Source organism: Aedes aegypti, chromosome 3 (genome assembly GCF_002204515.2).
Source record: "Aedes aegypti strain LVP_AGWG chromosome 3, AaegL5.0 Primary Assembly, whole genome shotgun sequence".
Lineage (NCBI taxonomy): Eukaryota > Metazoa > Arthropoda > Insecta > Diptera > Culicidae > Aedes > Aedes aegypti.
In genome coordinates this window covers 216,060,704-216,081,950 of record NC_035109.1, presented here as the reverse complement: position 1 = coordinate 216,081,950, position 21,247 = coordinate 216,060,704, and the positions used below count along the sequence as shown (strand labels likewise).

General features: G+C 35.9%; 1 protein-coding gene across 13 annotated transcripts in view; it reads left to right on the top strand.

Moving 5' to 3' along the window:
• LOC5570053 overlaps window positions 1–21,247 on the top strand; it is a 151,901-nt gene that overhangs the window by 108,249 nt on the left and 22,405 nt on the right. For all 13 annotated transcript variants that reach the window (XM_021852171.1, XM_021852170.1, XM_021852166.1 and 10 more), the window contains one exon: window positions 18,940–19,443. In XM_021852171.1, coding sequence (XP_021707863.1) covers window positions 18,940–19,443 — 504 coding nt within the window. The remainder of the gene's footprint in view (window positions 1–18,939; window positions 19,444–21,247) is intronic.

Sequence of the window (21,247 nt, the reverse complement as noted above, 5' to 3'; positions counted from 1 at the left end):
ACTGATTTCAAAATGCGGCGAGTTTAGGCGCATCGCGAGTCTTACTGGCGCGATCCGGTTTGATGGCGGTGGGCCAATATTGACTAATAAATCGATTTAACAGTACTATCGTACCTACTCTTGATTTCTACTTCCAGAAAATCTAAGTGTAGCTTTGTTCTTTTTGATATTACATTGAGACTTCGTTTCATCTTCATCATCAGTATTCTGTATGTTTCAGGGAAGAAGCACTGATCATCTTGTGAGAAAATTTTAGTGGTTTTCTCGAAAAATCGCTATAAAAATTCGAGTTTTCGAAGTATGAATCATGTTCGAAATTCAAGGCAAAAAGGTATTTTTATTGATTCAGAGAAATAAATGTTTTTTTCTGTAATTAAGTATAACGAAACGTGATAAATCAAAACACAATCCGTGTGCCAGTTTCAAAGACGATTTCTTCTGACAAAAAATGAATAGTAAACTAGAGATAGAAAAAAAAGTTTCTCTAACTTTTTTCAATACACATCTGTTATGACCCAGTTCGCTTGCTGCTTAGATAAAATCAATCTGATTAAACAGATTGGCACTTTTCCATTTAGCAAGAGTTGAAATTATTTTAATTGGACCAACCGATCGAGTACTGTGCATCTAAAACCATTAACAGTTAGTACCCGGTAGGTAACCCGAAAATGCGTAATTGATCAGATAAATTTATGTGTAAGCTCTTCGTGTAAACTAGCGAATTACGCTAACAGGTTGTTGGAGATAGTTTTTTTCCTCTTCAAGTTGTGTTTCTGCTAATGCGATGGTCAAAGAAAGTGAAATCAAAGATCATCACACCAAAAAAAAAGGAATCAGTCTCCCGTTTGATGAGCAACGTTAGCATAGGCTTGCCGAAAAATTTGCACCTTGTTGATGTATACCTAACAGTAAACGGAATGAAAACAGAAACAAGCCAAACAGGTTTCGGTGAGATCTATCATCTCCGAACGGATGAATGATGTTATCTGATGTACAACTTGCTGCGTACTTGCGAAACGATCAATCTAAACCGTCAATTATTGGCGAAAGCTCTGATGTTATTACCATAATAAGACTGTTTTCTTAAGTTACTAAATTTTACTGGCCAAATTAGTAACGTTTAGTTCAAACAGCGTGAGTCGTCTATTTTCAAATTTGTATACATGGATTCCAAACAATATTTATTTGAAACGTTCTTATTTATCTTTAATGCTAATTTGCATTTAAACAACAAATTTCACGTCAATTTATTTAAAAAACTCCCTCAATTTTTCTTGTTAAGGTAGCCCGAGGCAAGTGAGAATCCGGGGTAAGTGGGACCTTCCGTCGTAGCTGATTTAGGAAAAGTTTTTCAAGGGATTATTTTTCAAGAAAGTTGAAGATACAATGTTATGAAATGTGTTAAGTGCAAAATATATTTTGTTATTTTTATTATAATGTGCTGCTTGTTCTCAGTTCAGCGCCCTTTTAATTTTTAATTTTCATTATTTGCCTCAAATTATTGTTAACTTTATGCAACATTAAATTTGAATAATATCCATGAAGTTCTTCAATAAATTCTTACAACGATTACATTTTTTAGGTTTTAATTATAACACTTGCTGTAGAAAATAAAAATAAGTTTATTTTCAAGGATTTTTCAGAATTGATTTCCTTCACAATTTATGCCAAAATTCGTCCATGATTTGATGCACGGATTTCTATAGGAATTAGTTCAACGATTTTTCGATATATTATTAGAAAACCTCCTACAACTCAATATATTTTTAGAAAACCTCCTACAACTCCACAAGAAATTTTTATAACATTATGAACCATTTCAGAAATTTTCAAGAGAGCTCTAAGAGCACATTCAAGAATTAATTACTTAATTAATTAATTACGATCTCTCTAGGATATCTTGCAGTAATTTCTTCAAGAATCATTCTAATATTTTTTGTGGTTTTATTTTCATTTTTATTTTGCAATCCCACTAGAATTTACGCAGTGATCACTCTATGAAAAAAACTACAAAATAACTTTAGAAGCTCCTTGACAATATACACTATATTCTCATTAATCATCTATAGGCATCCTCGTCAATTTATTCGGAACATCGTCCATAAATTCCGTGAATTTCCTGACAATTCCTCCAAAATTTCTCAAGACCTTTTCCTTAGTACAGCAATTATACCAGTATTCTGCTATGATGTATTGGCATATCTACATATACTCAAGTATTTTTCGGTAATTAATTTAGAAATTACTACTGGAATAGGGTCCTAAAGCCCTGTCCCAGTTTTAGTACCAGACGCGAAACGAGTTCATATTATTCAATATATGATTCCTATTTCAGGTGTACTAAAAAGAAACATCCTAATTTGATTAACACAGTTTTCTCTCACCTGAATCATCAAGTTCCAGCATGTACATTTTATCCAATACCAAAAGTTGGGGAGGCTTGACATTAACCTTTCTGAAATTGAACTACCGACGACTCCAACATACGAAGAAAATGATTCTTGCATTTCGCTTTCCTGAATTTGTCTGTATTTTCATATAATTGTGTTTTGGAATCCCAATTCAATCAGAATGGTGGTTAAAGGTGCTTCAAAGGTGACACTAATTTTATGCAAGAATTGATTCTCATTCGATGTTTGTACTTTTCATGAAATGCGAAAAATATGTTTATATCAATTATGTGCTTTTATCATGTTTGTCCATTGTTTAATAACCCAGCTCACAGTGACATTTCGTGACAGCAGATTCACGGCTCACTATGACGTACAGAAATTTAGTATCAGTTTCTCCTCCCAAGGTGAAAACGGTGAAAATCGTCAATGTTATATTCAAAACTGTAAAACTCTTCTCGGGTAAATATACAAGAAATTTTCGTAGCTCCGACACATGGATTTGGAGAAAATAATATTTCGCGAGTCGAATACTCCGGTTTTTAACTGGATTAATCAACTTAATTAATACTAACCGGTTCGGAGAAGTGCCGCTTTAATCTGCCTCCACGAAGAGTTTACGGCGTTCCCATTATTGTGACCTTATGGGTAAGATCCCACAGGACCGGCTTCTTGACTTCTGCTGCTAGCTGCTTCTTATCGTCCGAAGAAAAAAAAACTCCAAAAACAAACGTAAGTAATCCGCTTTAGTAATCATTTTCGATGGCGATTGCTATCGATTCAGAATCGATGGCGATTGTTATCGATTCAGAATCGATGGCAATCGCTATCTTAGAAAAAGAAAATCTGTAAAAAATACTTACATCGCTTGTTCGGCAACTTCCTCAAATCAGGGCATATCATCCAGAAACTCGATCTCATACATTTCTTCAAGCGCCATCGTTTCAGAGTTCACAAGCTTTGAAAATTTTTGACGGAATAACAACTGTGTTACTGAGATCCTAGCTAAACTTTGTTGTCATAGGAACACTATTAACACACCCTGCTTCATTTCTCACAGTAGATAATTTTACTCCAAGGTTGTTAATTCGTTTCAGCAGCATACTGCTCAAGAAATATTTTTTGCTTGTTGAATTTCTTGTAGGAATATTACATTCGATTAGCATAAAGATACTGTTCAAATTTCAGTGATCTATGCCGTGGAATGATTTTGAAAAGTCGGCGATACTCTGTAGTTCATATATTTTCTTGATTTTACTATCAGGAAACTACTATTCCATCAATCACATCAGAAATTATCTCAGAAATTCGATATTTGCATATTCTATTGTACTCTTTTCCATTCATTCCCGACTTTTATAATTTGGTATTCACATTTTCATAATTGAGATTTCCGCTCGAAGGCGATTTACAGAGGCTATAGCATCCTTTGCAAATTGTCTATAATTGTGCATAGTTCTTCCAATGTGATGTCAATATCTGGAACATTAAAATGATATAGCAAGAGAATAAAACATAAGCCTTAAGGAAGGCTTATATTGCTGATTCTGGGAATTGTCCGCAAAGACTAGTTGAATATCTGTAAAAGCAAAGCTAGACAACTGTTTGTTCATTTACCGTTACGAAAATCAAATTGAGTATTAAAAAGCATATCAGCGATCTAATCCACCAAACATGCAGAGTATTACTTAAACGTTTATTTAATATATACTTTAAATTGAATTGCGCGATTAAACTTACACTAAATTGATTGTTTCAACATGCTTGCATGGAGGAGGTCGAAAATTACCAATTTTCGCGTTACGTAACAAAGGGGAAATGGACAGATAAAAATCAAATCCAAAACGAAAAAATAGGTTTAAAACAGAGTAAACATAATTTATGATTAAATCCTGATTTGCTGCTGAACAGGAATCGCTAGAGAAATTTCTCGCCGATTCCTTGCAGAAATTCTCTACAGCGACTCCCATTTGAACTGACAGTTCTTTTCAACTGCGTACTGCGATCAGAAAAAAGCGCATTCTTGATCGATTCCTTGCAGAAATTTCCCATGCATAAGATAGGCCGAGAAATTACTTGTCAGCAGCGAATCAGGCTTAAAACATGATATGATGATTTTCGTATTTTTGCTTTTGGGCTTGCTTTTGGGTTATTCTGTCGTAGGGGGTAACATTCATTTATTACGTAAGGCTATAATTGATAATATTTACAAATCCGCCCTCTCCGTAACGATTTTTTATTTTTTTTTTAATGTTTTGGTATGAGTTGCAACGTTTGAGCATACCCCTCTCTCTTCAAACTTTACGTAATTTATAGTCAGCGCCTAGAAAATACAGAATTTCCTTGTAGTGAAAACTGAAGACTTCTGTAAAAACTAAACCAAATCCAGTTAGTGTTACATCATCATGTAAACTTGAATGAATACACGTTCAATTTTCAATTAAAAAAAACTTGAATTTTATCGTGTAAATTTCAATTAAATGATCGTGTAAACTTAATTCAAATTAAACTGGAAAATGAAAGAATGGTCGTTGGAATTAACATTTATTTGATGCTCCAAATATGCGTATGAAAATAATTTTAAATTTACAACATTTTTTAGCTGTATAGATGAATCGTTTGGCTTAGCATTAGCATTAGCATTAATCATTTCGCCCAAGTTCGTAGGTGTTACAGTCCTAGATCATTGTATGAGGGTTGTCTCCTTCCCGTTCGTTACCAAAGTAAGAAATTTGGGTCTAACCTCTAACTCTTAGACAAGATCTACGCATCCTTCAATAGTCGAGAGCTGTCCTGGCCACGTCCTTGCGAGAGCTGGGGAATGGGAAAGGATGGTTGATTAAACACCTGCTTAAGAAAGAACTCTACGACCTCTCATAGGTGTTACGGGATCTTGTGGAATGTTGATAGAAAAGGTAGTAGGATACGTTCGTTGGACGTTCTGACTGACAAATAATAATGTTTTTAATATTTACGCATTGTGATCATGCGCTGCTGATCACAACAAACTCACCAAATTCGCACGGGATGTCATCATAATCACCCTATCCATTTCAAGAAGCAAATCTCAAGAACCACTCCATATATCGATGCGAAAATGTATCACTATGATTCTATATATGTAGTGCACAATCCGATAAATTTTCAGCTTCATCGGTTCACTAAAATTCGAGATTTGCTTCCACAAAGTTTTGATGATTATTGTTAGAGTGAGACGAAAGATAGGGAAAATAACACGGTCTCCCGTGTCCCCTTAACTCCTCGGCATCCGTCACTCTTCTAGCGTGCCGGTGACGTGGTGCGTGACGTGTTCTAGACGCGGTGCCGGACAAACTACTGCGAATCATTTGAAAAACTAGCCAGCAGAACACCATAAAACTGAATAGAATTACTTTTTTTATTGAAGGGATTTTCTGCCGTAGGCAGGTTCATCCCCAACACCACAAAACGAATATTTGCAAAACTAAAACAAGTGGCGTAGCACCATCAGCCAATTCTATTTTTCGCCAGCCGAATTGAAAACGTGGAACCGAAGCAAACGTGACAGAAGATTCAAAACGCAACCGCCCGCGCACACGGCTTGCTGCGATATTCATGAAACGTGAAAGTATGGCTTACATACATACAGTCAAACCTCCATGAGTCGATATTGAAGGGACCATCGACTCATGGAAATATCGAGTCATGGAACAGCTATTCTTTGGAAAGCTGTATGAAGGGACCATCATAGTAACCATGATTTTATGTTTTTAGTATGGTTCCATGAGTCGATATCGAGTAATGGAACATCGACTCATGGAGGGATGACTGTATTTGGCTTCAGGCGCCATGATTTTAGTAAGAAACGACATATTTAATAAAACTGCGCATTGTTTAGATGTGTGAACATGTTAACCCATATAATCTAAATTAAAAATCACCTTAAACATTTTTGAAACTTTCATAATACTTTCAGGAAACAAAAAACACGATAAACAGAAAAAATATTTGAAAATAAATGTAAATGAATATACATTTAATTCACAACTAAGAATGCTTGAATGTTACACGATCATGTGCATTTTAAGAGAAATCAATCGAAAAATAATAGATTGATCGTTGACGATTATGTTGATTCTCCAAATATGTGCATGAAAATAAACTTAAATTTACAAAATTTGTTTTAGCTACGTAAACACGAGTGATGGGTACCAGTACTGCTTTTGAAAATACAAAACATGTATCATTTGCATTTTCAAAAAATATAAAAACTAAACTTATCAATGTTACCCCGAATTTCGGTACATAATTCTTTAGTATCATAATCCGTGTTCGTACTGCAATCTCGAGAATATCTCAAGACAAGAATTGAGAACATTTAGTAAAGTTTTCACAAAAAGTTATTTCAAAATAATTCTTAGAAACAATTAGACAGTCTATATGCTGAAGAGAACGCCAAAAATAAAAATAACGAAAACATTGCAAATTGGAATTGACCCCTCGGGTTTTTCAATTACATTCCCCACATTCGTCAGCAGAATGGGAACTCAGTAAGTCAAAATTCCACATGATCCACTGGTTTCGTCACGGTTGTCTGAGCAAAACCCCATCGCAACCGATATCATCACCAGCTCCCGGAGATGCACAAAAAACAGACGTGTATAATTGTATTTTCCGGCCAAAACACAGAAGCAAGCCAACAACGTCAGCCACCTGCGCCACGCCGCCGTACATAACAGACAATATAATGCAGACACGCATCGAGCCAGCATGGCTTGGGAGAACCATCCCGAGCAGGAAGGAATAACTCGTACATAGCTATGCACATCATATTTTGGTATCATACACAGTTAAAAATAATGAAGATTACACGTCATGTAAACTTCATTTATGCGATGTAAACATGTAAATTTAAGCCTGGAATCATGTAAATTTGTGTTATATTTCACGTAACCACATAGGACCCTGCTGGATAACATGACATATAATTGAAGTTTACATGATATATTATGTAAACATTAATTATATACCACGCTCCAATTATGTGCATTATATTTCTCAGAAATTAACACGTTTCGTTCGAACTGTGTAGCATAATTATTGTTCAGTAGTTCAGGTATTGTTCAGAGTATTGTTTAAAACAATCAAAAATACCTAGTTGAAGTATTGTGAAGCTATTGAGGACTGTTTGAGGTATTGAACTACTGTTGAACAATTTCACTTCTATATGGAAATTCATCAAATTAGCTAGACAGGTGCTAGTTATGCGTTCCAGCATTGCATTTGATGGAATACTCTTAGGGGGTGCGAACTCGAATATTTAGGTCGTTTAAATTGAACACAATCTTTTCCACCAGTGCTAACCGTTGTTTGTTTGGTTGTCTCGCAGGAAACCACATTCAAAATACACACTTAAAGTACCTCACACGAAGCTTCATCAGTCCAATACAGACAATAAACCCAATTAATAGATTCACTCAGAAAGTATCTGGCCATATGTTAGTTAGAAAAATATTTTAAAACAGCTGTAAAAGCTTTATGAATAATTTGGACCAAGCATTACTTTTCTTTAACACTTAGCAGTTTTTGTGTTACATAAATTGCTTAAATTTTTTGCTGCTTGTTGATTTTCAATTCGCATCCCTCATGAATGGACCGATGCACGGGTTCATTATTTGACGTTTTAGCGGTGCCGTGTTATTTATGTGACCATGGAAACCAGTGAATTCGGCACCGCTCAAACGTCAAATTAGTAAACCCGTGCATAGGTCCATACTCTAGCTTGATATTCTGCAGCAATTTTCTTCTGCTCGGGAAGCACTGGCGACTCAGATGAGAACGACGACGGTTTGATTTTTTTTGTTTCCCGAACCAAACGCAATAGAAAAGAGTGGCGCAATGAAAATGAAAATCACTCAATCATAAAACCGATAACAATATTCCGTCATAATTTCAGAGCTCACAAAATGTGGGTGCTGTGGTGGTGAAGGTGTATTTCTGTGTTTCATCTGCGCTTGTTCAGCTATATAGGCATCTTTTGTTTTGATTGGCCATTCGTACGAATGCATAATTCCGTGTTACAAAATAGGGGAACGTGTTTTTCGATCATGGCACCCCCAAGCATAGATCTGCATAGAGACACTTGCACCGCATGCTTGGATATTGCATAACACCATTAGTAAAATCCATTACTGAAATATTACTTGAAATATTAAAAACGACCGCAGTGCGCATCGTACCTTCGTGCTGTGCGTACACGAATTCTCTCTGCTCTTGGAAGTTTTCTTAAAAACTACCTAAAGCAATAAAACAGTACTTTTCAGTGCTACAAAAACAGTACTTTTCAGTGCTAAAATTAAAAACGGTACTTTTCAGTGCTACTAAAACAGTACTTTTCAGTACTATTTTTTCTACTATTGATCCCTTTACGATCCTTGTTTGGACCCGTGCCTTCGATTTTTCGTTGGACCCGTTGGCGAAAGCTAGCGGTGGTAATCCTTCTTGGACACCGTCTTGGGAAAAAACCTTTCGAAGGTCACGTCTTCTTTCGTTTATTAATTAAACATGGTATCAACAACAAACAAAAGGAAGGGTGAATCTCTGAATTCACTACTTCCTTCCAAAAAAGTGGGTTTTAAAACTGTCACTACACGTGGCAAGAATGGAAGAAAGGACGCTTCCCCGGAATGTGAAGTTTCTTCCAAGGGTGAAATGAATAATTGTATCGAAATGAGCAATCAGTTCGATGCTCTAGACAAATTTTCCGAACACCAAATCGAAGCAGCCTCTAGCCCAGGCTCTTTGATTCAAGTGAGGAAGCAAAGAGTGCCGCCTATCGTGGTCAGTTGTTCCGAATTTGGGGGATTTAGGCAGGAGATCTTGAACTCCATTAGGGGAATCAAGGTTTCCTTCCAAATCGCAAAGAAAGGAGACTGTCGCGTTTTGCCGGAAACTCTTAAAGATCGTGAGCTTCTTCTCAAACATCTTGAAGAGAAGAAGCACAAATTTTTTACTTATGACGACAAAACTGAACGTTTGTTCAAAGTTGTCTTGAAAGGTCTCTCAAATGATTTACTTGGATTTTCCCCAGTTCAAGTAATCATTATGAAAAAGAGAACCCAATCTGGCATTATTCGGAAAGGGCTTTCTCAAGAATTTTATTTAGTTCACTTTAACAAAAAAGAACTAAATAATATTAAAGCTTTAGAAAAAGCAAAACTTTTGTTTGATGTCCGTGTGACATGGGAACATTTCCAGAAACCTGGAGGAAATTACCAGAACCCCACTCAGTGCCGTCGGTGCCAAAAGTGAGGTCATGGTACAAAAAATTGTCGCATGGATGCTAAATGCATGATTTGTGGAGGTTCTTCTCACGCCAAAGACGTCTGTCCAGTGAAGGAAGATACCACCAAATTCATATGTTGTAATTGCGGGGCTAACCATAAGTCCAATTTTTGGAATTGTCCTTCACGCAAAAAGGTCATTGAGGCTCGTGCCAGGCAGATGAAAGATAATATCCGTTACGATAACGGTCGTTTCCGGAATTTGCCTGGTAGAGTATCGAACAATGCTCATTTTTCAGTTAACGATCGCTTGATCATGAATCATACCCATCAGGAAGATCATAATCATGCTCAGTCACAAACTAATTTTAATCTGTCGGGTAGCCGTTCGAATCTTTCTATTTCGAATGTATCTACCCACGGTAAATCCTTTGCCGATATCGTAGCAGGAAATTCGAACTCCTCCCCTGTTCGATCCATGGGTACCCATTCTACTAGTTTCAAATCAAATGGAAAAAAACCCTACCGCCACAGGTAACTCCGCTTCTTCGTCTACCGAAAATTCCAATGGGAAATCACATGACATGTCTGCCTCTGATTTTAATTTTCTAACTGAACAATTGAATCTAATGATTGATGCAATGTTCAAAGCCACCACTATGACTGAAGCAGTCCAAGTAGGTGTAAAATTTACAAATCAAATTGTTATTGGATTACGTTTTTCTAATGGATCCAAATAATAATTTAAATATTTTAAATTGGAATGCTCGTTCTCTGAATGGTAAAGAGGACGAGCTGTTTAATTTTCTTACGGTTAATAACGTGCATATAGCAGTTATACCGAAACGTATTTAAAACCTGGATCTAAACTCAAAAGAGATCCTAACTTTTTTGTTTATCGTAATGATTGACTTGATGGGGCATGTGGGGGAGTTGCAATCATCATTCATAGGCGTATACAACATCAACTGTTTTCATCATTTGAAACTAAAGTTTTTGAAACTTTAGGTGTTTCTGTTGAAACACAGTTTGGTAAATACACTTTCATAGCTGCCTATTTGCCTTTTCAATGCTCTGGGCAGCAAGTTAATTTGCTCCAAACTGACTTGCGTAAATTGACTCGCAATAAGTCAAAATTTTTTGTCATTGGTGACTTTAATGCCAAACATCGGTCATGGAATAATTCTCAAAGTAATTCCAACGGCAGAATTTTATTTGATGAGTGCTCTTCAGGATATTTCTCAATTCAATACCCTGATAGCCCCACATGTTTTTCCTCTTCTAGAAATCCATCTACGATTGATTTGGTCTTAACCGACTCTAGTCATCTTTGTAGCCAACTGATTACTCATGCTGATTTTGATTCTGATCATGTCCCTGTTACATTTCAAATATCCCAAGAAGCGATTCTCAATCCTATCAGCTCCACTTTCAATTATTTACGAGCCGACTGGAATATATATAAAACGTATGTTGACTCCAATCTTGATGTTAACATTTCTTTAGAAACTAAACTTGATATTGACAATGCTCTTGAAACTTTAACAAATTCCATTGTTGAAGCCCGGAGCATTGCAATTCCAAAATGTGAAGTAAAATTTGAATCCGTGATTATAGACGATGATCTTAAACTCTTGATCCGTCTTAAAAACGTGAGGAGAAGGCAATTTCAACGCACTCGCGATCCTGCTATGAAAATTATATGGCAGGATTTGCAGAAAGAAATCAAGAAACGTTTTGCTCAATTAAGAAACAAAAATTTTGAAAATAAAATTTCTCAATTGGACCCTGGCTCTAAGCCCTTTTGGAAATTATCGAAAATCTTGAAAAAACCTCAGAAGCCAATACCGGCATTGAAAGAGGAAAACAAATTATTACTAACTAATTGCGAAAAAGCTCAAAAACTTGCTATGCAGTTTGAAAGTGCGCACAATTTTAATTTAGGACTTACTTACTTACTAGTCCAATTGAAAATGAAATTACTCAGGAGTTCGAAAATATTCTCAATCAAGAGAACGTTTTCGAAAATGCCTGGGAGACTGATTTGGAAGAAGTGAGAACTATTATTAAAAAATTCAAAAACATGAAAGCTCCTGGCGATGATGGAATTTTCTACATCCTCATCAAGAAATTTCCAGAAAGTAGCTTATCATTTTTAGTTGATATATTTAACAAATGTTTTCAATTAGCATATTTTCCTGACAAATGGAAAAATGCTAAGGTTGTTCCAATTTTAAAACCAGACAAAAATCCTGCAGAAGCTTCTAGCTATCGTCCAATCAGTTTGCTTTCCTCCATCAGTAAACTTTTTGAAAAGGTTATTTTGAACAGAATGATGGCCCACATCAACGAAAATTCAATTTTTGCCAATGAACAGTTCGGATTCCGCCATGGACATTCGACCACTCATCAACTTTTACGTGTAACAAATTTGATCCGTTCCAACAAATCTGAAGGCTATTCTACTGGTCTTGCTCTTCTAGACATAGAAAAAGCATTCGACAGTGTTTGGCATGAAGGTTTGATTGTAAAATTGAAAAACTTTAATTTTCCAACATACATTGTTAGAATAATTCAAAGTTATCTGTCAAATCGTACACTTCAGGTTAATTATCAGAACTCCAGATCTGAAAGACTTCCTGTAAGAGCTGGAGTTCCTCAAGGCAGCATTTTGGGACCAATATTATACAATATTTTCACATCTGACTTACCTGAGCTACCTCAGGGATGTCAAAAATCTTTGTTTGCGGATGACACAGGCCTCTCCGCCAAAGGACGAAGCCTGCGTGTCATCTGTAGTCGATTGCAAAAAAGTTTGGATATTTTTTCTTCATACTTGCAAAAATGGAAGACTTCTCCTAATGCTTCCAAAACTCAACTAATAATATTCCCACATAAACCAAAAGCTCTTTATTTGAAACCTTCAAGTAGACATGTTGTCACGATGAGAGGGGTTCCAATAAATTGGTCAGATGAAGTTAAGTATCTAGGGCTCATGCTAGATAAGAATTTAACTTTCAAAAATCACATTGAGGGCATTCAAGCCAAATGTAATAAATATGTAAAATGTCTCTATCCCCTTATTAATAGAAAATCAAAACTTTGTCTTAAGAACAAGCTGTTGATATTCAAACAAATTTTCAGGCCAGCCATGTTGTATGCTGTACCAATATGGACTAGCTGTTGTAATACCAGGAAGAAAGCTCTGCAGAGAATTCAAAATAAAATTTTGAAAATGATTCTGAGGCTTCCTCCCTGGTATAGTACCAATGAGTTACATAGAATATCCAATGTTGAAACATTGGAACAAATGTCAAATACAATCATTAATAATTTCAGGCAAAAATCGTTACAATCTTCTATTGCCACGATTAATGCGTTATATGTTTAGGTTAAGTTAGGTTAAGTAAATTAAAAACATTTTTTTTTCTTTTATAAGCAGGTGAAATCAACTCACCTGTAAAAAAAACTGAACTGCTACGGCAAATGAAATGTAATATGTTGTTAACAAAATGTTAATTAAATCTTAAATTTGTTTTACCAAATTAGGATGATAGTGTTGTCAAATAACACAGAACACCTAGATATAAGAAATGAATGTAATGTTTGGAATGATACTAAAAAAAAAAAAAAAAAAAAAAAAAAAAAAAAAAAAAAAAAAAAAAAAAAAAAAAAAAAATCATGGATCATAAGCGAGAAAAATCAGCATTTAGTCCAAAACTACCATTAGAAAGGTGATTCGGCGGTGAAGCAGTACGAAAATAAAATAGAGTAATCCGACGACGAGTATTCAAGATTAAAAACGACCGCAGTGCAATGGAAAAAATAAATTGAAATGTTCGTCCTTTTTGGTAAGCATACATACATATAGTAGGGTGGCCACCGAACCGGGAAAAGCGGGAAAAAGACGGGAATTTGAATCCACCGGGAATTTAAGATCACTCGGAAAATCTTTTTGAACGAACATCTTCAAGCTGTAATCTACAAACCAACCTCCAAAATAAGTTATAGAAAGTAGTTATGTTTAATCATATTACCATGAAGGATTATGAAGAAATATCATTCAAACATTAATGATTTAATTCTTACTATGCTACCATATTTCTTAAAAACGTTTCACTCTTTACTTAGCAATGTTTCTAAAGAAAATTTTAATTTTTGTTCTCGCACTGTCAGGGCTATAATATTTTTTAAACTTTTCTCTAACTTTTTTACTCGAAGTTTTGGATCAAAGTTTAATTACTTAAAACTTTTAATATGTCACTACAGTGAAACCTCCATGAGTCGATATTGAAGGAAGCATCGACTCATGGAAATATCGAGTAATGGAACAGCAATCCTTCTGAAAGCTGTTTCAAGGGACCATCTTAGTAACCATGAAATTTTATTTCTAGTATGGTTCCATGAGTCGATATCGAGTCATGGAACATCGACTCATGGAGGTTTAACTGTAGTTATCTAATCAACAAAGTTTTGAATAAGGGCTCATTAACGATTTTAATAACGATCAAGCTGTTACAGCTCATATAAAATGTGTAGAATACCCATACAAAAAGCATTAAGAGAGGGTGGGTGGAGGTAAAAAATGACAATTTTCAGTGTTATTAAAATTGTAAGTGAGCTACTTAGGGCTCTTCTTTATGTGTGGCCTTATATCATCCATACCTTGAACTTATTTGCTGTAGAGAACTCTTTATTTTTATGAAGAAAATTCAAAGGATTAAGAATTGAAATACAGACAAACCTCCATGAATTGATATCTGAAGGGACCATCGACTCATGGACATATCAAGTCGTGGAAACGAATGCCTTGGAAACCGTTTGAGGGAACCATCATAGTAACCATGGAATATTGTTTTTAGTATGGTTCTATGAGTCGATATCGAGTCATAGAACATCGACTCATGGAGATTTCATCTGGGGCTTTTTCCGGTCAAATTATCTGAAATTCAGCATTATGATGCACCTAACATGATTATAAACCAAAGCCAAGCCTCGATATTTCAAGAGCACGAGTCTAAAGAATCAAACAGAGCTCTGAACTGAAATTCTGATTGTTTTACTCAACTAGGGTTGTCATGTCTATTACGGCTTAACCAGCCGACGGTGTTTTGAAAATACCTGAAGGTCGTAGACACAAAAGTCAATTTGGACAAATTTTGTGGTCTTTAGAAGAGTTGCAGAAGAAGTAATGCTACACATTTTTGTGATTTTGAAGTTATAAGCAAATATAACTATGAAATCTTTATATGCTCATAACTCATAGAATGGGTTCGATTTTTTTTTTTCTTTTAGCGGCATTCGAATGGCCATACAATAGGCAACTTTGCTGTAAAAACTGTGAGAACGTATTTTTTGTTAAATTAGAAAATTCACTTGAAAAATACACGCATGAATTAACTAATAGACAAAAACTTCCTAACTATTCTCCTGCGTTGGGATATTGGCATTTCTTTCTTATGTCCTGGCTCAAGAGCATTGGTTTAAGCGCCTTTGATAGCTCTCTGAAAGGAGATGAAAACTTATTTTGCCCCTTTTCCGCAATACAGGAACCAAAATTGTTTCCAATAAATTGTAGAAACATTTGTGCAAAATATTAAACATGATTTCAAAAACAATAGTCTATGATGTTGATACAAAAACAGATTAGTAATAACAAGAATATGAGTACATAATTCATCTAACCATATATAATACCATGTGTGTAATTTGAATCAATGACATTTGGTCGAATGACATTTAGTCGAATGACGTTTGGTCGAAAGTACATTTGGTCAAACGGACATTTGGTCGAAAAAGATTCGTCGCAACAGAGAACATATGATATTTGGTTGAACCGACATTTCGTGGAAAGGATAGTAGTCGAATCTTAACAGTATGGAAACAAAAATTTACGTTTAGTCTGACTATCGTCCAGGGTAGCATTTTTTCGCTTATACAAGAGTGGTTTAATAATTGAAAAAGTATCAGCCATTTAACCAACAATCTAAAATTTTGTTATACAATTTGATTGACGCTCTCCCAACATATTTATCAACCTCTTGCGTTTTTGCCGTTAGATGTTGCTTTTTCATTCAGGCGTGTTCGACGATTCGATATAAGCTGATCTTGAATGGAAGCAAGCCAACTTTTGTCGCCTCAGTCAACTCGTTTTCCCTTTCCCGATATATAGAATTAGCACAATTTTTATTTTTTATAATTCAAATCATCTACTGCAAACTCTGTTATTCACCCGAGGTCATCAGCACTGTCAGCAAAGCCACATATTTGCTTTGAGAATGTTATTAAGCTGGAAGTCACAATAAGCCAATTGGTCATAAGTAGAGTTGCCGAAACCTAACATTCACATCGACATAAAGGTTTTCCTTAAAGCATTTTTTTCCTGCGTTTAAATTCTGATTTCAGCATTCTATAATCTTACCCACGTTCGTAAGCTGCAAGACCCGGAATTCCAAGAAAGATCCCGAGCACTCTCTTCAAATGCTTTCATCAGATAAAGATCAGCAGTTCATTTCGAAGAACAATGACATTTCAAAAGAAGGATTAATAATAAAATATTATGTTCGCATCGCTGAGTAATAAAATAACTTGTTGAGCAGCTTTTCAAAGAATGATGATTCCGATTTTTATTCAACAACAGTTAATGATTCAGATTATTCAAAAGAATACGTTATTTTACTAACTTTGCCAAACTTAGAAAACAATAATCATTTTTTTCCAAATGATCGTTCAATTAATCATTTGTAAATAAGCTTTCAATCAAATTTCCGTTCAACCAAACGCCATTCGACCAAAATAATATGTTCTAAAGCAATTCGACCAAATGTCGAATGACCAAATGTCCATTCGACCAAATGCCCTTTCGACCAAATATACTTTCGACCAAATGTCATTCGACCAAAAGTCATTCGACCAAATGTCTTTCGACGAAATGTCTTAAAGTCGTGTAATTTGATCAAAAATTATAATATTAAGTATTGAAAACGATCTCACCAAATTTCAGTAGTATACCAACGTCTGGTGTTTTTTGCTCCCTGATTGTGGATCTCGCTGTTACCACCAATGAATGCGTGTTGCGCTTGAGATAATTAACGATAGCTTTTCAGTGGTCAGCAAAGTCAGCATTTTTCATTTCTAGGAACCTTAGGCTTTTGGTGCATTGTTCCATCTGCTATATGTGTACTCGGACGCCAAGACTGACACTAAATTGTACTTCTTGTTGGTCTCTCCGCAGGCCAACGCAACTTCCTCCGACTGAACTCAGGCTCACGCTTCGATGGAAGTTCAGTAGAAGGAGAAACAACAGCACTTAAAAAAAAATCTCAGTTAGATCTATTTGCACTACTGCTTTATGCATACATTTTAATTCACTTGATCCTTATGACGTAATTATTAATATAGGTTGATCCTGCCCTCATCGTCAGCCCCCGCAGGAGCAAGCAACAAGGTCGGAGGATTAAGGTGCAAGTAAAAATGAAGCAAATGTCAAAATGAAAAAGCAGTTTTCGCCCTTGAAATCAACAAATCGAGAAAAGTAAAAACACACAGCTGTTTTATTTCAAAAAAGGCTGTGTGTTTCCAAAATAAAAAGGCTGCAATTTAAAAAATTGTAATTCGCAAAAATGACTACATCTAGGCAACTTTTTTTTTAGAAAGTATTCAAGTTATTATGTGAAATGCAGACGAGAATGTCTTTGTCGATTTTAATTATTTCAATTCAATTGCTTGGTCTAGTGCCGTTTATAAGCCAATGAAAATTGATTTGAAATAATACAAATTATTATTCCAATATTTGCCTGAGAGTTGTTCAAGACCAACTCCACACTCGAATTGACGGATCGCCGATGTTCATATTTGTATTGGCGAAAGAATTTAGACCATTATATATTAAAGTTTCACATACAAAAGCAATTTGTACTTAACTAGAGCTTTCCTCTGCTGAGAGGCTGAAAACAGTTGCAAATAAAATTAAACTTCGTCAGAAATTTCTTTTGGGTTCACATTCTCCCGCTGACAGTCGGCAACAGCTAGGGCGTGAACGCGGAGAAGAATGGAGCAGCGAAATGGTGTTATACGCGATCATCGACCGTAAAGGTCTGTTTCGTGACGATGCAGTCGAAGTTGTTGAAGCCGGCTGGCTGAAAAGTATAGATAGATACGCCAACCTCTGTCGATACGATCCACCAGAGGAAATTTCTCCTCCGACAAACGTGATATAGGCCGCAACCGCACTGTTGTGGGGCTTAAACATCGGCTTTTGTTATGGTTTCCTCGGTATAGGCATAGCTTATTTTCATGGGATGATGATCTTGTGACCTACACGTCATGATGAATTATATACGGTGTTTTTTGCTCTCTACCCAACACCTTCGCATTCGATCGAGGTCACCGGCCGTGACACTGAATGGAGGTGAAGTTTTTCCTCTTTCTGCTACTGGCATATCTCAAATACTACAGCACTGATTTAATTAGCAATCAACATGTTTTAATTTAACGGTTTTCTTCTTATTTTTTGTCTGTTCTTATTTCTTCTCGTTCCATCTTGTCTCTTCCTGTCTCCTCTTGTCTCTTTTTTCTCTTGTCTTCTTGTCTCTTCTTGTCTCTTCTTGTCTCTTTTTGCATCTTCTTGACTCTTCTTGTCTCTTCTTGCCTCTTCTTGTCTCTTTTTGCATCTTCTTGACTCTTCTTGTCTCTTCTTGCCTCTTCTTGTCTCTACTTGTCTCTTCTTGTCTTTTCTTGTCTCTTATTGTCTCTTCTTGTCTCTTCTTATCTTTTCTTGTCTCTTCCTGTCTCCTCTTATCTCGTTTTGTCTCTTTTTGTCACTTGTCTCTTCTTGTTTCTTTTTATCTCTTATTGTTTCTTATTGTCTCTTATTGACTCTTATTGTCTCTTCTTGTCTCTTCTTGTATCTTCTTGCCTCTTCTTGTTTCTTCTAGTCTCTTCTTGGACCTTTTATCTGTTATTATTTCTTCTTGTTTCTTCTAGTCTATTCTTGTCTCCTCTTGTCTGTGTGTGTCTCTTCTTATCGCTTCGTGTCTTCTCGTCTTAATGACTTTCCTGTATGCTTTTCCTTTCTGTTTAATATCTCGATTTTTGAAGCCAATAACAATTATTTTCATTATGTTTTGTGCTTAAGCTAGAAGCACTAAAGATCAAAGTATTTCGAATAAAAAAACTATCATTGAACTCATTCAGGTCAACATAAAACGTAGTTGATAATAAATCCAAAAATAAACGGTCCAACCTTTACAATGCCTAACCCACTATTTTCTTTCTTTCCATTGCAGACCGAAGACCCTCTCAAACGAATACAGGAGGAAATCAACGAGGTAGCGAGACGGGAGCAGGAACTACGGCAGGGCCACCGGCTGAACGATTCCAACGATGATTGTCTCTCGTCAGCCAACTCTGACGATTCCGGACTTTCGCTCTCGCCCAGTCCGGTGCATTCGCCGTCGGTGTCCAACTTGAAAGACAAACTGGAAGCGGCAAGCAATCAGTTAAACGGTACAAATGGCCACGATAGTACTACTGCTGCGCTAGCTAACGGCAACCGACAATTCATCTTGCCTCAGTCAAATGCGTTGACCCGTGCCCGTTCCACACCGCAGCTCTTCCAAATTTCACCGAACCGGCGCTTCAATGTAAATCCAAATCAACGCGGCTTAATGCAAAAGTTTATCGCCTCCCGAGGTCGGCTAAGCAAACTCGCATCCAACAGTAATAGCAGCAGCCCTATTAGTAATGCTAGTACCAATAGCAGCTTAATGGTAAAACCAGAACAACATGCGGTAAGTTCAACTATCCAATACAAATCTCATCCAAATCCATTCCAAAGTCTCTCCAATCCAAATGAAATACAAACCAGTCCAAATCCCCAATACCCATTGACGTAAATTAGAGGGGGGCAGATTCTTACATATTCTGAATCTATGTTAAAAAATGAACTAGAATCCAAAGTTTCACAATTTTCCGTGACCTGGAACTATTTTTAAAACGCGTTTGAAATTAGTAAAGAAAGCACTTCTGAATCACCCCTCGGCAAATTTTACTTCGGTGTAGCTGTCATTATGTAAGTTGAAATATTTTTTAATATCTATTTTAATCATTTATAACAGCAAAATTGAGATATTGAAGCGCAATTAAATCTTGTTGTACTTAGAAAAAAGCAAAGAAGTTCAAAGGTTTTGTCCACCCAAAGCTAGAAACAGCGTCTGATTGCCGTATACTTTGGTGATAAACTTTCCACCTTCAAAAATCACACTTTATTATTGAAAATTTCAGTTTGTTTGGTATCAGAGGATGTAGCTGTTCTTATAGAACGTGTTTTTCATGATCACAATAAAATATTTTGCCAGGGTCATAGTTTTGAGGGCATTTGCGTCTTATAGGTTTCGTATGCCTTTATTTTTTATTAAAGTTGAATAAAAAACAAATATGGAGGCCTATAACAGATTTTTGAAGATGAAGTTTGTTCCTTCGGTTAGAGACAACTTATATCAATACTAGCTCATAGGCTTTGAGCCAAACGGAGCCGCTAATCACACTTATATGAAGGTTCAATCAAAGCTCTCCAAATTGAGCCGTTTCAATGAAAATATGTTTAAGTCTCCAATGACCCAGGTATGAACCAATTCTATCATTTGATATGGGCGTATGCTAGACACAAGACCTGTGAAGAGTCTCACGCCATCGTTGATGTTTTAGAAGCTTTCATCACACAGATATTGAACTCGACGTCCGCATGATAAAATTTGAAGGTATGCTTACTATTCCTCTCTGGTAAGGTGAAAGTAACAGATAAAAATCATGTCCAAAGCAAGAAACTGAGTCTAAATAGATTAAACAATACAAGTAATGAATAATATTTATGTTTCATTCACATTTTCTATGTAAAAACTACCATAAAACATGATATGACGATTTTCGCAATTTTTATGGGCCATACTGTATATGAGAATTAGAATTATAAACATTTTTATCTTTTAATTTCTGGATCAATTCGGACAAATAAATGAATATAGATCTAGGGGCAAGACAACTCTGATGATGAGAAGAAATATTGAAAGTATTAGCAATTTGCTTATTCAATCAAATATGCCACGAAAAAATCATTGGTTTCCTCCAATCGAAGCAAACAGAGTTGCTAGCTGTCACTATCAACGCTTTTAATTTGCTGATTTGTACAGGCAATGGGCACTGCACAAAAATCTTCCCCTCTCTTTCACTCTTACATGAAATTTGTAAACAAAAAGGCCAGTAAACGTCAAAATCCCATACAGAATCAAAACAGTGCAGAGCCCCATAGAAATATGAGTAGTAAAACGCTAGTGGCGCTGTTGTCGCAAAAATGAATTATTGTATTAATACTTTTAATTGACGTTTTTGATAGTTTGTTTAGTGCCAAGTTGTGGAGTATGTTTTATTTTGGTTAAAAAAAAAAGAGTTGACACTTATAGACCCGGTATTCAAGCTGTCAGAGCGTGGCAAACTAGATGTTGGTCACACGAACAGTCGCGACATTAGCATTCTAAGGCTAATGCTTCTGTTGCTTACCCTATTCAGGCAGCACGCATCTCTACTGTCCAGAGCGAG